This window comes from Phoxinus phoxinus, assembly GCF_949152265.1.
Source record: "Phoxinus phoxinus genome assembly, chromosome: 15".
In the NCBI taxonomy this organism is placed as follows: Eukaryota; Metazoa; Chordata; class Actinopteri; order Cypriniformes; family Leuciscidae; genus Phoxinus; species Phoxinus phoxinus.
Window position 1 is genome coordinate 23,553,294 of NC_136890.1, and position 18,370 is coordinate 23,571,663.

General features: G+C 42.3%; 1 protein-coding gene across 3 annotated transcripts in view; it reads right to left on the minus strand.

The window, feature by feature from the left end:
• Positions 1–18,370, minus strand: part of ajap1 (adherens junctions associated protein 1) — a 90,476-nt gene that overhangs the window by 24,775 nt on the left and 47,331 nt on the right. For 2 of the 3 annotated variants that reach the window (XM_079637639.1, XM_079637638.1), the window contains exon 2: positions 4,212–4,942. In XM_079637639.1, the coding sequence (XP_079493765.1) occupies positions 4,212–4,942 (731 nt within the window). Of the gene's footprint in view, positions 1–4,211; positions 4,943–18,121; positions 18,192–18,370 lie in introns of those variants that run through there. The other variant, XM_079637640.1, reaches the window with a different exon arrangement.

Sequence of the window (18,370 nt, forward strand, 5' to 3'; positions counted from 1 at the left end):
ACAGTCCTTCAGGTTTGAAACAAAAGGTGAGTAAATGATAACATTTTCAGCAATGGTAAAACATCTATAGTGCCGTAATGAAAGGAGTTGATGCTGTTGGTGTCCTGGATTCAAATCAGGCATGTGAACAGTTACACTGACCCCCATGCACTTCCCTTGCTCTGACATAAACCCAGCTGAACACACCCGCCCGTATGCATGTCTAATGCTCCGGTTTTGTATTCACAGCCCATTGCTTATTTTCCCCCCATTACTCTGCATGTCAGAAGCAGTTTAGTACTGGTGCAGGTGTTTGCGAAGGGACAAATTTACCCGGGATGCTCGCTGAATGAGGAAGCGGAGGGATTTCACCTTGATAGGTATTTCGTTTCATCAGACAGTTTCGGCTGTAGCTCGACAGAGATGGATAATTATGGCATGCCTTAAGGGCACTACATAGAACTCACTTTCATACTATCTATCTATATATATATATATATATATATATATATATATATATATATATATATACTGTATATATGAAAGACATGCCAAGGTAGTAGCATACTACGTAATGCATTTGAGACAAATATAAGACCTTCAAGAGACACTATGCAGCATTTGATGTTTTTTTAGTACTCTTTCAATGTGGACAGCGTAGAACAGAGTGAGTGATCGTGTTCAGGGATTATTTATCAGCAAGCTCTTTTTTCCATCTGCAGTTCCATTAAGTTTTAATATTCTCAGGTTTCTTGTTATTTGTTGGAGTCACTGACGAGTGACTTACCTTTTTATTTTTATCCCCTTATGGCAAAATAGAACTTAAAAAAAGAGCTATACGGACTGTGTGCAGCAAACAAATTATTCAATTTTCACGCCTCAGTTGTATTAAAACGGCAATTAACACCGCTATTCTTCCTATTCACCAGATGATTCAAATATGCAAAAACACTGCAGTATTGTCTGTAGGAACCCATTACACTTGCTTCTAAACCCAGGAGCATAAAAACGTTAAATAAATAAAAAAACACAAACCAGTCAAATTAATTTAGCAGCAAATAAATATTAGATTAAACTGCTTACTGCACAAATTGTGACAGTTCTCGAACATGAGCCACTACCTCGGGGTTCCCGCAAAGCACAAAATAACCAGCATTAACCAGCATATTTACATACACTTTTTATATAAATTATTTATATCACGCAAAATATGTATATTATAAGGTAACACTGGTACAATAGCTCATTTTTTTCTGCTGGTCTGCCCAGAAGTTGAGATTTTAACTTGCCATGTTGACATTTTCACCACAAAAAATAAATAAAAGAAATTGTGTCATTCATTTTTTACATTTATATTTATACATATTTATTTTTTACATTTAACATCTTTACCAAAAATATTTTTTTTTTATTATATTTTTTTTATTTATCCTAATTGAATACTATTTTAGCGATTTCAAAATCTTAACTATGATAGCCAACCTAATATTTAAGTCAAATATATGTAATGCACTCTAGAAAACCAAATGTTTTACGTTTGCAATACACGGTCAACAAACATGAGCTGAAACAATAATAGCCTACAGCACTGGCCAGAAAGGGCATCAGCAATCAGGCCAGCCAAAAATAATTAATAATAAATAATGCAAAAATAACAAATAATTAACAAGTTTCAAACACTCTCCTATTGTTATATTATGTCCAGGCCAGTCAGGCCTTTTAAATAAACACATTGTAATTCCATTTTATGCCACTAATAATTATACACTTTTATTACACATAGACTCATTAATTTTCTGTAAAATTGCTTTGAAACGATGTGTATTGTGAAAAGCGCTATACAAATAAATGTGAATTGAATTGAATTGAATTGAATATATGAGACATACATTTGAAATGATCCTACAATGTCCTCTATTAGTGTGTTGGGCTGGGTGGTTGTGAACTGTCAGGTGCGACTGATATTTTACCTAGCCTTTATAAAGATCAGACGAAATGAAGAAGAAGAAAGGCAGAGAGGATTATTGGAACAGCACTTTAGAGATTAAGAGAAACCTTGCGCTGGCCTTTAGATGTAATGACACTGCTGTCGTCACTCCAGATTGACTTCATTTTGCTAATCATTCCTATGGTTAATGAGGCCTTGACATTTGATTGGAGTTTGACCTTTGTGCTGAAATATAATTCGACATGCATGGATGTATGTAAGTTTCCATTCAGGGGAGTCGTAAAACTATTCTCGCTCGTATATTACTCGCATGGATCTAATTTTATGGGAGTCTTTATTGTTAATATCCTCTGCAGCTAATATAATCTATGGCATGCTAACGTGCAAAACTTGTGAAGATTAATAACTTCACAGTAGTGTAGAATTAAGGGATTAAAACATATTTTTCTGCAAATCATCAAGGTGGGGTCATGCTATCTGTCTTTTATTATGTCTGCCACTGATCCACGCTCTTGCGCATTAAACTTTTTGCCCACTTTGCAAGCTATAACAGATCTCAGTGCGCGGCATACACAGCTAGAGTCAAGCCAATTTGTAGAAAGTGTCAAGACATTCCCCCCTTTTGCACAGATTTATGGAGCACAATAGTCGATCTACCCAGAGGACTTTGCATTGAATGGATGACTAGCCTAATACTGTGCAATACCAAACAGACAGGACAGATTTCCGCCTAATGGCATACATGAGAGCTAATGCCAATCATCATCTTTCTAGGACAGAGACTAGAATAATCTCCGCAGCATACACAAATACAGCTGACAGATACTGAGGTTAACATATGTAGGCTACTCTGTCATGCCAGGGACATGATATCTAGACTAGATTATGCAATGGAGCCAAAAATAATAAATGTAACACTAAGTGCATAAAAAACCCTGTTGCTGCCTGTGCATGCGACAGGCAACGTTAAAAAAAAAAACTGTTTAAATACCAGGGGTAGGCAAGTTCGGTCCAGAGAGCTTCTGTAATGCAAAGTTTGGCTCCAACCCTGAAAAAAAAAAGAACTATAGCCATATAACTACTAGTAACAATCCTAGTAACTACTAGTAATATAGTAATCCTAAAGACATTGATTAGCTTGTTCAGGTGTGTTTGATTAGGGTTTGAGCTAAACACTGCAGGACAGTTGCTCAAGGACCGAACTGGTATACTACCGTTCAAAAGATTTTTTTTTTCATAAGAAATTACTTCTTTTTTTTCCAGAAAATGTATCAAAAGAAGTGGCAGACTTTTACATTGATACAAAAAAACATTTTCAAATAAAGGCTGTTTTTTGAACTTCTATTCATCAAGTATCCTGAAGTATAAAAAGCATCAAGGTTTCTACAAAATTAAGGAGCACAACTGTTTCAACATTAATCCCAATCAGAAATGTTTGTCTGAAGACTGGAATGAAGATTTTAATTAAAGAAATGGTGACTTGACGAGCATAAGAAACATCTTTCAAAAATATCATATATAAATATGAAATATATATAATGTATATCCTATAATATAAAAAATAAAATAATTGTGTGTGTGTGTGTGTGTGTGTGTGTGTGTGTGTGTGTGTGTGTGTGTGTGTGTGTGTAAAATCACTGAACAAAACTTTCATTTTATTGACCAGCATGGAAGAACATTGTATTTCCCAGAATGTCATTACTAGTTCCTTATTCCGATTCTTCATGGTGTGAGTGGCCAATTCATTCACTCATAAATTGAATCTCAATTAAAAAGACAAAAAAAGAGCCAACACTGGATTGCCATCTTTCCTCTGTGTTCGTCCTGCTACTACTTGGTAATCTTGATAATCTCTACTTGGACACCATATTCCCATAGCCTAATAACCGAAATGACCAAATTGCAACACCAGTACATTGTGTTATTTTTCCCTATTTGCTTGTTTTCCATAATTATATAGCAGATGAGGTGTTTCACACCAAAATAAAAATTTAAGACAATATTTTCACAAGCTTGGTATCTGCACGCTCTTGGCCCTTCGACAATTTAACCACCTTCTTTGCTGTAAATAACCGGGCAGTTGTGTGCCAATTACAGCTTCGTGAGTATTTTCCACCCGCAGTTTTTCAAAGAACCCACACAGTGTTTTTGATGCACTGCATTGTGGTTAGTGATCCAAGAACCTCTGTGCCATGTTCATGAATGACCTTAAACCGCCTCTGTTTCACCAAAACCTGATTAAATATCTTACACTGATTAGAAAACAAAAGGATTTGTGTCCTACCTGGTGTGTCCCCAAAAGGTTTCGGTGGTTTGGCAGTCACTCTGGAGTTGCTTGGCTGTGTGGTGCTGTGCCTCTTAGGATGCACGGTTGTAATCACCGCATACGTCCTTTGGGGGCTGCGTGTGGTAGTGCTTGTTATGGTAACTGTGGTGGTGGGGGGGGCTAAAGAGGTGACGGTGGTGTTCGGGGTCACCTTCGCCTCCTCCTCAATCACCCCGTCGGCCCCTGTAGGGCCCCAGTCAATAAATCCTGCCACTGTTGTTGTCCTCCCCTCCAGGGAGTCATAGTCGTCCCCTTTCAGCTGCCTCCGTGAGCGAGATAAATGCAGATTTAAATCAGATTTACTCCCCTCCGGTAGTGCAACCAACTTCCCTTTGTCGGAGGGGGTCCATTTACACTCTAAACAAAGTTGTCGTTTTTGGAGAGACCGACGGTTTTTCCGCCCCCACAGTTTGGTGCCCCCCATCTCCCCATGGTTACCTAGTGATGGCAAGGGAGGGGGAACACCATGAAGCAAGACACCCAGAGTCCTCAAGTGCTGTCCGTTGAGCGTGTCCCGGGTGGGCAGAGGGTGCGGCTGCCGGCGGGGCACTGATCTGGGCAGTAGTTTGAGGGTAAGCCGCTGGCCCACTGGTGCACACAGAGACAGATCCATTGTGAAATGTACAAGGATGAAGAGGATCCACATTCTACATCCCAGCATTCCCCCAGGTCTCCAAGCAACCATGGAACTGGAGAGCAGAAAAAAGGAGAGAGAAATCAGCCACATTGGATAATCTCAATCAAAGTGCGTGATTTCAGCATCACAGGAAGAGTATGCGTGCTCGACACAATTTACACAACTTCTTTACCTTAAAGACTCTCTTATTAGATCTTAGGACTGACTACAGTAGATTGGGCTTTACGGCACTCTTTGTAATGTCCTTATTTCCAACACCATTTTCCAGTCTAGTGATTTTTGCTCTAGGCTTCGTTCTGCTCTGTGACTCACTAAGTTTTCATAAATTGAACTCCAATATTAATTAGATGTGTGATTGTCCTTTAACAGCTAGATGCTGAAAGCCGACTTCAATGTTGTTTTCAAAGACATTTACTTTCAAAGTATTAACCCTCACACTCTTCAATTACTTGGCTTCGTAAACAAATTTTCTTGTAGCTGAATTGGTCTCATGACATTGGCAACATCAAGGTCATGGGTTTAAACGTACTGAAAAAATGTATTGCTTGAATGCATGGTATGTTGCTTTGGCTAAAAGTGTGCTGAATGTCTGATATGTTTCGGAATCTCCTAAAATTAGTGTCTGTCAGTGATCTAATGATGAGCCACAGACTTATTAAAGATAAACATAGCTATAAAATGTATAAAAATAAATGTATGAAAACCCATATTGAAAAAAACATTTTTTTAAAAAAAGTTAAAAAAAAAAATATACAATTAATTCTATTATATATTTAGATAATTTCCCCCACACACTCTATCCAAATATTTTGTTCCTAAATGCTGTCAATTAATCTCATGATTTCTAACTAGTCTTTTAAAAGCAGAATGAACTAGTATGATCAAATTGGTGGTTGTAAAAATAAATAAATAATAATATCACATTTCATTGTTATGAGAGCCATAAAAAAGCATTTTGTACAAATTCTTTCAATATTTTTATGGACACCCTTGCACCCCCTTGTGGTCCCCTGAGGATCCCTGAAACCAGTTTCAAATCCACTGGTAAAATAACCATAAAATGTCCCATTTCCACCTCTATGATTTGTTTTAGCTGGACTTCTACTTACAGGGTGCTATTTGTTTGGTTTTTAATTCCAGAACCTCAAACGCATTGGAGTGAGCTGCCATACCCTCAGCGCGTCTAGAAGCCAAGAGTCCCTATTGATCCAAACAAAAAGAGACTTCATCAAGGCATTTCTGTAATCTCTCCTGTCCTTCCACTATTGGTCACGGTCAAAGGCTAATTTAGAGGGATTAAAGAGCCCACACCTAGGCCTACTATTAATGGCTTTTCCTGTTGATTTGAGTTCAGAGGTGATGGACTTCTATTGAGTTATCTGACCTATTGGTGAACCAGCCTGTCTGAACCAACATGTCCAAACCAAAGTTTAATATTTGAAAATCATATATCTGAAAAATGCTAAAGGGGTTAATAAAAGCACCATTCCAAAGAGGAATAAATTCCCCTTTATCTTAAGAGCGCTTTCATTTACCTGTACTTAAGAGTGTGTTTGGCATGCCGCTTCATCTGTTCATGATTAAGATGGATTCTTCAAGCACACTATGAGAGGGCCCTTGCTCTCCATTTTTCCCTCTTCTAGCCTCTCGTTACATTTTTCTCAGTTGCTATCCAGAAAAAAAAGCGTACTTGTGGTATCTGGTCTGACTGAACTGGGTCAAAACCTTGGGTTGGCCACTCAACAGAGATTTTACCCCACTAATAAGGTCCTTCAATCCCATTGGGCTGGACCCCGAGGGGCCTGACTCACACTCCCAGTGCTAATGTGTTCCATTAGAATGTAATTCCTGTCAGGAACATCATTGTATTTACTTAAGGAGACGTAACAGAACCGATGTTGCGCTATTAATGATCACCCGGCTGCTGGTTTTTGATGAAATTGGGTGGCTACATTGTGAATTCAAAGAGGCTGCTGTGATATTAATGAGGGCTAAATTAAGGGTCACACAAGACAGGGTGTGAATTAGAGTGAGAAACAATGAGGACATTTTTTCATGAACAACCCCCCCTCCCTGCTCTTTACTTATAACGCATCAGCTACGATTCGGGTCAGTTCAGCATTGTGCAACCCATTTAGATTCTCCATTGTTATTCAACACGTCAGCCACAAAGCAAAGGTCTTGTTTTTATTTAGATTTTCAAAGTACCCAATTTGAATTTCCCGACTACAAACACACACATTCAGGATCCAGAATTAGCTTTTTGCCACACTGACCAATTAAGACGACATGGGGAAACCTCTTCCCATTACTTGCCATTCATATGAATATTCATACAAAGATATGTAGTTGTTTTAACCACAACTTGTTCCCCAACAACTGATTTAATTGCGTTAAGCATAAGAATTGAACCCAAGTAATGTAAAGTTCTTAATAAAAGTGCTTAGTTTTATTTACTCACCAAACTTGCATTCTATGCAGTTTTGCTGATAACTGATAACAAAAAATAAATAAATAAATAAATAAAGGCAATACAATGAATTAAAACTACAACTATGAATAAAGTAGATGAATAAAGAAGAATTCCCCCTTTTGAATATTCATAAGGTTAATGTTCACTATGTTTGCAAGCTTGCATACGATTTGTGCTTAGTTGCTTAGATTTAACAGCAGCACAAATATAGACTCACTGGGAATATATCATTTCTTTTCTCATCCATATTCATGATAATGGGGGGAAATATATAATTTACTTAATAAATGAAAGTGCTAAAAGAACACATTTCCTGACACAAGCAAGTTAAAAGAAGCAGCTTGGGAGTTCCTAAAAAGTTAAATGGAAAATATGTGATCTGAAAAAGCCTGAAAGATCATAAGACCATCTCCTTTTAAATCTCGCTCTGTTATAGGAAATATAATTCAAAACACTGACTGAACTGATCATGAGTTTGACCAAAGTCCTTTTAGGCCATCTTTGTAATACTCCAGACCGCTACTTCCAGTCAGATATGCAAAACAGACTCTGTGGAAAGACTGAAATCTCCAAAACGAATGCCAAGCTTATATTTCAATAGCATTTTAACAAATCACCAATAAAACCTGCCAAACTAATACGAGAAATGCAATATATTTAGACCAAATCAGGCTAAAAAAGTATTCACTGCCAAAAAAAATAACTTTTTCCTGATCAGCATTTGTCTTCTTTTCTAGCAACATTATCTAAACATCGTAAAACCGATCAATTCAAGCAAAATTGTGAGATATAGAGATTTTCAGAGAATATGTTCCAATGCATGTATTCTTTATCGCAAATAGATTTTATGCATATAAATGAAACATAATTTAGTGATTTCTAAAATATTTAGCCAGTGTAAGAACTATGCCTAAGAAAAACGTCTCGGGTTACGTATGTAACCCTTGTTCCCTGAGAAAGGGAACGAGACACTGCGTCGGTTACGACACTAGGGGAACGCCCTTCAGCGTAGCGCGTCTGAATTTATGAATGAAACCGAATCCAATCCTATTGGCGTTGCGTGATGACGTAGAGTGTGACGGCATAAGCGGATGTACACAAAAGCACGCCGGCACACAGGAATGTCAGCTTTTGCTATGAAGCAAGTGCTCCAGGCGGGGTGAGGTGTGGCGAACCGACGCAGTGTCTCGTTCCCTTTCTCAGGGAACAAGGGTTACATACGTAACCCGAGACGTTCCCTTTCGAGGGAACTCGAACTGCGTCGGTTACGACACTAGGGGAACGAGATACCCACTATACCACAACGAACCCCGCTCATTCTAGTGTGAAGCTGTCTTCAGGCACAACTTAGGACGAAAGCACTCGTGCACCGGGTGTAGAGGGAAGGTCCAGACTGTAAAACCTCATGAATGTGTGCGGAGTGGCCCAGCCAGCCGCCTCACATATGTCATGGATAGAAACCCCTGAAAGGAGGGCTCTAGAGGACGCCATGCCTCTGGTGGAGTGAGCCCTCACAGCCATAGGTGAAGGCAAATTGCGCACCTGATAGGCCAGGGAAATAGTCTGAACGATCCAGTTGCTGATGGTCTGTTTAGAGGCGGGAAGCCCCTTCTTGGGCGACCCAAAACACACCAGCAACTGGTCTGACTTCCGCCATGAGGAGGACCTCCGGATATAACACTGCAGTGCTCTGACAGGGCAGAGCAGATGAAGTCTCTCCTCATCCGCCGTCACGTGAGGTGGTGGATGAAATGCCTGCAGAACCATAGGCCGTGCCACATTAGATGGCACTTTGGGCAAATAGCCGGGCCTGGGATGTAAGATGGCCTTAACGTTGCCTGGAGCAAACTCCAAGCACCCATAGGAAATAGAGAGCGCCTGGAGATCTCCTACCCTCCTCAGAGAAGTAATGGCCAACAAAAAGACCACCTTAAATGAAAGGTTCTTGGCCTCAGCCGACTCCAGTGGTTCGAAGGGGGCCTCGGCCAGCCCTTCGAGAACCACTGCCAGGTCCCAAGAGGGAACCCTGGTGCGAGTCGCAGGTCTCATCCTCCAGGCTCCACGGAGGAAGCGTACGACCAGGTGATGCCTCCCCAGAGGACCATCACTCAGAGGAGCGTGGAAAGCCGCAATGGCAGCCACATAAACCTTGAGTGTGGACGGGGTAAGCCCGGCAGAAAAGCGGTCTTGGAGAAACTCCAGTACTGAAGCCACTGGGCAGTTAACTGGGTCCAAATCACGCTCTCTGCACCAAATGGAAAATACATTCCACTTAAGGCCGTATAACTTCCTCGTGGAGGGAGCTCTGGAAGTTAATATGGTTTCGACCACTCCAGCTGACAGGCCGGCTTCTAGGTACTGTGCCCCCTCAGGGGCCAGACCCATAGTTTCCACAGCTCGGGTCGAGGGTGGAGAACTAAGCCCTCTGCCTGGGACAGCAAGTCCCTCCTCAGAGGGATCTGCCATGGCGGGCCTGCCAGGAGTGAAATGATGTCCGAGAACCATACTCGGGCCGGCCAAAACGGGGCTACTAAGAGTAGACTGACTCCGTCTCGACGGACCCTTTCCAGAACTGCTGGGAGCAGAGCGATCGGGGGAAAAGCATACAGACGTAGCCTCGGCCACGTCTGTACTATGGCATCCAACCCCAGTGGGGCTGGGTGCGTGAGGGAGAACCACAGTGGACAGTGTGTCGTCTCTCGAGACGCAAACAAGTCCACTTCCACCGGGCCGAACCTCTCGCATATCAACTCCACCGTCTCGGGGTGGAGTCTCCATTCCCCGGGCCTCAGCCCCTGCCTCGACAGTACGTCTGCTCCCTGATTCTGGTCCCCCGGGACATACATCGCCCTGAGAGACGATAGTCTCCGCTGGGACCACAGGAGGATCTGATGCGCCAGTCTGCACAGAGGGCGCGACCTCAGACCCCCCTGGTGGTTCAAATAAGACACAACCGACGTGTTGTCGGTTCTCACAAGGACATGGCGACCATGGAGGTCTGGCAGGAAGCTCCTCAGAGCCCGGAACACCGCCAACATTTCTAGGCAATTTATGTGCCAAGAGGAATGATGGTCCTGCCAGAGGCCTCTCGTAAAACGGCCGTCCATGACCGCGCCCCAGCCCGTGAGGGAGGCGTCTGTCGAAATAGATACTCGGCGACATAACGCTCCCAATTTGGGACCCTGGGACAGGAACCAAGGCTTCTTCCAAATTGACAGGGAACGAAGGCATCTGTGCGTAACCCTTATCAAGCGGAATGGGTTTCCCCTCGGGGAAAACCCCTTGGTTCTCAACCACCACTGTAAGGCTCTCATGTGTAGCAGGCCAGAAGGTATCACGCTGGACGCTGCTGCCATGAGACCCAACACTCTCTGAAAGTGTTTGACAGTGACGGCCTGGCCTAGCTTTATCCTGGACACTGTGGTCAGGATGGACTCGATCCGAGCAGGAGACAACTGAGCCTGCATCGTGACCGAGTCCCACACCACTCCCAGGAACGTTGTTCTCTGGGCTGGTGTCAACACGCTCTTTTTCGTGTTGAGTCTTAACCCCAGGCTCTGGATGCGGGCGAGGACGACATCTCGATGCCGAATCGCCAGCTCTCGCGACTGGGCCAATATCAACCAGTCGTCGATGTAATTTAGCACCCTGATGCCCTCGAGCCTCAGGGGTGCTAGAGCTGCATCCATACACTTGGTAAAAGTGCGAGGGGAGAGTGCTAGGCCGAACGGAAGAACCCGATATTGGTAAGCTTCGCCCCCGAAAGCAAACCTCAGGAACTTCCTGTGAGATGGAAGGATGGAGATGTGGAAGTAGGCGTCCTTTAGATCTATCGTGACAAACCAATCCTCGGATTGAATTTGACTCACGATGATGGGAATAGTGAGCATCTTGAACCTGAATCTCCTCAGAGACCGATTCAGATGCCTCAGATCTAAAATTGGACGCAACCCTCCATCCTTCTTTGGAACTATGAAGTACCGGCTGTAGAACCCGGACTCCCTGTCTGGTGGGGGAACACACTCTATGGCCCCTTTTTCCAGCAGCGAGTGAACTTCCTGTTCCAACACTAGACCCTGCTCTGGGTGCACTGAAGTCCAGACCACCCCGTTGAATTTTGGTGGGCGGACCCGGAACTGCAGTCTGTACCCAGTTCTTACAGTGCGCAGGACCCAAGGAGAAATGTTCGCGAGGTTTTGCCATGCCTCTGCAAAATTCACCAAGGGAACCAGCCCCTCGGGGCTGGTGTCCAGTGTTTTGTGCAGGTCTTTGACGGCCCCCTGAAGCGGAGAACCGGCAGGGGAGAACCGACAATGACCCACAGTGTGCGAACCTGAACACTGACTGACTGCAAGCCCTCGGGGCAGACAGACCAGTGTGTGCTCGCTGGGAGCTAGCGTGTCCCGAAGCGTCAGAGACGGCGGGATACTGACGCCAGCTTCCCGAGGGCCCAGCGAGAGAGGGGACCACAATCGCTCTCTCTCGGGGGGGGCGGCCCTTTGAGGTCTCGTAAGAGCTAGGACCTCTTTCCCTTAGCCTTCCTGGACTGAAGGACGGTCCTCAGATCCGCCCTCTCAGGTGGCTGCGGGTACGAGCGACGTCTAGAGTCCCAAGCTTTTTTAGGGGGAGCTCTAGAGGCGACACTCGCTTTCTGTGCCTGGCGATGAGAGGAACTGGTAGACGGCTGTGGCTGTTCTCTAGCAGCCGCCCTCCTGGACCTTGAACGGCGAGGGAGATATTGTTTAAAAGCTTCGCCCTGCTTTTTAACATCCTGAAACCTGTCAACCACGGCGTTAACGGCTTCTCCAAACAGACCCGAGGTTGAAACAGGCGCATCAAGGAGGAAGGTCCTGTCCTTCTCCTTAATGCCAGACAGGTTGAGCCACAGATGTCTCTCCGTGGTTACCAGAGCTGACATGGAGCGACCGATGGCACGGGCCGTCTCCTTGGTAACCCGGAGGGACAAATCTGTGGCCCTGCGAAGCTCCGCAATATCCTCAACCGAGGGACCTTCGCCTTGGTCCATGTCCCTCAACAGGTCGGCTTGGTACGCCTGCAAAATAGCCATCGTGTGCAGGCTCGCACCAGCCCGACCTGCCGCCATATACGCTCTGCCCACCAAAGCTGATGTGGTGCGGCAAGGCTTAGAAGGCAGCGCCGGTGTCTTCAGGGATGACGCAAGGTCGGGTGAAAGGTAGCTAGCTAGTGCTTCCTCAACCCGAGGCATCATCCCGTATCCCTTATCCCTAGCCCCCACGACATTACTGTAGTTTAAAATCGGGGGGTTAGACAGGCGCGCAGAAAATGGCCTGTTCCAAGATTTACACAACTCATTGTGTAAATCCGGGAAGAAAGGGAGAGACCGGCGTGAAGGTTGCGTGCGGGGCTGCAGGAAGCGCTCATCGAGCTTGCTTTTAGGACGCGCTTCCTGCCTTTCCTGTGGCCAAGAAATATCAAGCTTGGCCACAGCCCGTGTTAAAACCTCCACTAACTCACCATAGCTGGGTGCAGGCTGAACAGTACTGTGTCTTTCACTTAGATCCCCCTCCTCAACATTAATCACATCTAATTCCTCGGAATCAGAGAGGTGTAAAACTGCATCATCCCGAGCGGGAGAAGCCGCGAGGCGGGCTCCCGAGCGGGGAATAGGGGAACCTGAACTCTCAGACGAAGAGTGGGAAAGTGCCTCGGCAGTCCCACTGTCGTCTAAAAGATCTCTCTGCGATCCCCACGATGCGAGGCGCCGCATTGCCTCGGCAGATGCGGGACCCGTACCGCGGGGAGAACGCATTTGGCCATCCTCGGAAAACAAAGCCAACCGAGAACGCAGCACTCTCACTGACATCAACTCACAGTGAGCGCAAGCAGCCCCCTCGAGAGCTGCTTGAGCGTGCTGCCTTCCCAGACAAGACACACACAATTCGTGTGTATCCCCAGCCGTGAGAAAGCGTGGGCATGGGAACACACATTTAGAAAACTGTTCACTTGCCATGATGAGACGAAATATAGGATATATACTTTCTTTTCAAATGATTCGCTAGTTCAACACACACACAGAGCGCTTGCTGAATAGTAAAAAGCTGACATTCCTGTGTGCCGGCGTGCTTTTGTGTACATCCGCTTATGCCGTCACACTCTACGTCATCACGCAACGCCAATAGGATTGGATTCGGTTTCATTCATAAATTCAGACGCGCTACGCTGAAGGGCGTTCCCCTAGTGTCGTAACCGACGCAGTTCGAGTTCCCTCGAAAGGGAACTATGGTAGCTTGTTTCCACAAAGGAATAAAAAAAAATGTGAAAACATAATTGCGACAGTTTTTCTCACAATTGCGAGTTTACATCTCGGAATTCTGACTTTTTTTTCTCACAATTGTGTGATATAAACTCACAATTCGGACTTTTTTTTCTCACAATTGTGTGATATAAACTCACAATTCTGACTTTTTTTCTCACAATTGTGTGATATAAACTCACAATTCTGACTTTTTTTCTCACAATTGTGTGATATAAACTCACAATTCTGACTTTTTTCTCAGACTTGCGAGATATAAACAGTTTTTTATCTCTTTTTTATCTATTTTTTATCTGCAAGTTCATTTCACGCAATTTTGAGAAGAATTCTGAATTGTGCATTTTTTTCTCATAATTGCCTGATATAAACTCAGTGTAATAAGCTTCCATAGCAAACTTCATGCAAGATACGGTTTCAGAATGTCTGAAAATACTGATCCCCAAAAAATATTTTTCATTTTTTTCTTGCAATGTTAAACCCAGATTCATTTGATATATTTGTGATTTCCAGGATGACATACAGCTTTCGGTTTTTCTGTGTAAAATATCTGCTATTGTACTGAAGTCCAGTGTAATCCAATATCATGTTCCCATCCCATTCATCTTGCATTTGTTGATCATAGCAATTTCTTCAATTCAAATTGGAATAAGTGGCCTGGCTCCTCCTCCTCTTCATATTGTCTGTGGTTTCACTGATTCATTACAGAATCTGGAACTTCAGAAGCTAAAGGTTACAGACACTTAGTTTGATGATGCAACAACTGACGGGGAATGATACAATAAAAAGGGTTTACACAGAGAAGATAGAACACTCTTTTGACTACTTGAACTTTCCCTCTCTTCATCCCTTCCTCTCCCACATTTCTCTGTTCTTCTCTACATTAACATGTGGATTCATTGCGTTGCTCAGTCAGTTCTGATCAGTGTCGCAGGGTGGAACGGTCTTATGACTCCCTCGTATAGACAGGCATTTACTGCCCCTCTCAGGACTAGATGTCAAAATCCAGCCATGACTATCACACCACACAGTACTTTTACAACCAGCAAATAATACTGACAGCTATTTAAGTAATACATAATACCACAAGGCAGGCAGATTCCTTCTGTAATACGCAAGTTTGATTACCTTTGCTGTAACGATGACAGTTGCACTCAATCTGCATGAAGTTTGTGTAAAACCAAATGATCACGTTCACATGATTTGAAACGATTCAAAGAGCATCTTGTGCTTCAATGGAAACCAGAACATCTGACCATCAGTGGTTCACAAGATCAATGCCACAAATTTGACAACCAAGAAATTGTGAAGAATCTTAAATATATCTTCATTCCTTTTACATCGCAACATTTATTTATTTAAAAATGGGTTACACTTTATTTGAAGGTGTCCTTGTTACTGGGTAGTTATCCAAATAAATACTGAGTAACTATATATTGACAACTATATATTTATGGTCTGATTTATTAAACAAGATTTAAAAAATATATATTGTACAAAGAAAGTTCATACAACATTTCAAAAACTGTTGAGGATAATATACACCAAAAAAAATCAAAGGCTAATTTTCATTGTGGTCCTCTTATTTTTACAAAATGGAAGAACAGATCATATACAGTATGGAGAGAAAAACACCATCAAGTTCAGCACCTCACAATACCTCACCTTTAAATGAATGAAATACAAGCCATTTTTAACTTCCTTTCTAAAAACACTTTAGGTTTGGTTTAGTTGCTTGTAATTATGCATAATTTACAGTTATTACTATAGTAAGTACATTTAAGATGTGTGACAGGCACACTGTAAAATAAAGTGTTACAAAAAATGCTCGAAATCCTCGAGCTTTCTATTTTCTAGGTCTTTTCCAGGTCTAAATGAAATTTTTCATCTCATATTGTCAATGTGAGACCACATGTTACACAAAGGAATATCAAAAACATACACATGCAAAGCCTTTTATATCCAGAGGGATTATGGTAAGCACTGTCCCAGGTTATTATTAATGAGATCAGACGGTTGGCAGATAAGCATATGGCTGGTGGAAAACACAGGAACATCGAGTACTAGTTACTCAGCTGTGTTCAGATCCGATGAGTGAATGTCTTCACACAAGACAATCAAGTGCTGTGAACTCATCCGTTCCATTACGAATCATCACACATACTCTCTCCAGACACAAGAAACGCAACTTGAGAAACCAGACTCGAATGGTTTCTGATGGCAAGCCAAATGCTCACTGACATATGACTCATGGTCCGATTCTTCAGCTAAATTACACTTCAGAGAAGTGTTGCAAATAAATATGGATTCCATGCCTGTATTTTGGATAAGCAGGCAGCTTAAATGTGAGTCAGTCTGATCCTCATACAGCCAAATGAATCCTTGGATCAGTCAGTTGGTTTATACTAAGCAGAGTGAACATAACAGAAATGTAATTGAACAGGTAGAATTATCTGTATTTACAAATATTACTAATCTATTTTATAAGATAACCCATGTCTTAAAAGCATCAAATGGGCTAATATTTACATCCAATGACAATAATGAAGATATCCAATCTTATTCAGTTCTTATAGTAATTATAAAATATTTATGGAATGCATGAATATATGCCTATATAGAGTCCCCTGCTGTTTTGCTTATTAAAAAACAGGGTGATCAGATTATTCATAGCTATTTGTATGTAAAGTGTACACATGCATTTTTGCATGATGGTGTTAGAAAAATACCTCTTATTTTGGTAAATTTATTAATGAAATTCGACTAATAAAAGTCATATTTGACTTTGTTTGACTGAATTTAAAGCCACCATGAAATCAAAATGGACAATTCTTGTTATTATGGAATACTTGTGCTCTTGTAATCTTTAATCAAAATACCATCCCTTTCAATTGTAACAACAACCTGTCTCTCACAAGAGAACACAGCAATAGCCAACCACAATGATCCAACGATCCAATCAATTCCTGATGGACAAAATCAAGTCCCGGCCTACATTTTTTAGCCGTTTAACTCAGATATAAGTCACAATAGGGAAGAAAAGACGATCAAAACTTACATTTCATGCCAACTTCAATTGCTATGTTTCCATCCAAAGTTGCAAATTTATCTGATGCACAAAATTGTAATATTGCATAAAACATTTGTGAATAAAGCACCGTTTCCATCCAGTGAGCCAAAGAGAACAAAATGTCACTCCCTGATAAACTGCCGCTAAATAAATAAGAAAAATGGAGGTTGCTGCAGTAAAGGAGAAGCCACTGTATACAGCAATTTCGTATAAAATAATTTAATCGCCCCTCAGAGCACGCTGACGAAATGCAATAAAGTTATCTTGCTTTCTGAGGAGGATGCCTGCTGTTTGGGAACAGTCGTGTAACACTTCTGCCAGGTAATTATACCAAACCACTTTGACAAAAGACTTTGCTCATGCATTGCAGAATGACACTTTTTTTTAAATGTATGCACATTTTGGTGTTTCTATCCAACGTTTTTCATGCGATATCCCAAAATATGCATACAAATAAGTGGATGGAAACATACCTAATTACAATCAAACCTTGACAAGCAGGAAATATAAGCTGAGAATGTTGCTCAATTCAAATGCACAAAAAAGTTAACGTGAATACCAATTAGACCGCACTGCAAAAACATACCATAATAGGACACAAATGCACTTGTCTTTCATATATGGTTCATAAATGAACTGGAAGGATTTCACATTACATATTTAGAGACGGGCAGTAATGAACTGGCAGCTGTTGCCCTCACACATGAGCGTATAGGTAGCGCCGCATCAGAATATGCTTCCTGCTGGACCACTGGGATATAAATGGCTGTTTCACATGCTCTGATCTGTGTGCTACAGAACAAGTGTGTGTGTGTGTGTGTGTGTGTGTGTGTGTGTGTGTGAACCACTGGAGAGCTCAGCTGTGTGAGTGTTTGTGTGTGTTGTGACTGTGGGGGAGATATCTCCAACAGCCTTGCACTGACATTTCATATCCCTGACACAATGATGACAGAACATGACTCCCTCTTCACACGTACGCCCTCTCAACACACATATACGCGCACGCACGCACACACACACACACACGCACGCACGCACGCGCACACGCGCACACAATGCCTGAGAGAGAGAGAGAGAGAGAGTCTTAAGGCTTGTAATGATAAAGTTTTAGAATGCCAATCAATGCCAATGAAACTTTACAGATTCTCTAAACCTTTTCTTGAAACCACAGTAAAAATGAAATCCTGCTGCAAAAACAAAATGCTACCTTTATATAAAAAAAGTTCCTTTAAATATTTTAAAAATAATTATTAGTATTAGAAACAATGTTTCCATGCCTCCATTATTTGATGAATTACTGTTAGCATGATCAATAGAACACGTACACAAACATCTCTTTTAAAAATATAAAAAGCCACATTGTATATACTGTATTGAACTGGACAGCAGTGCTTACGGTATTTGTCTGGCTTAGAAATGACCAGTGGAAAGCTGTTCAGAAAGTATCTCTAGTAATTATATGAATATAGAAGCGTCAGAAGCAGACTGGAAAGACATGACAGGGGTGTCTGCCTATGTGAGTGTAATGAGGCTTAGCCAAGGAAAAGGACAAATCCCTGCTCTCTCATTGGGGAGATGTGACGTCATTGCAAAGCCCTGCCATTTACCCGCTGTAGGAAAGATTTCACACATTAATCTGCTGACA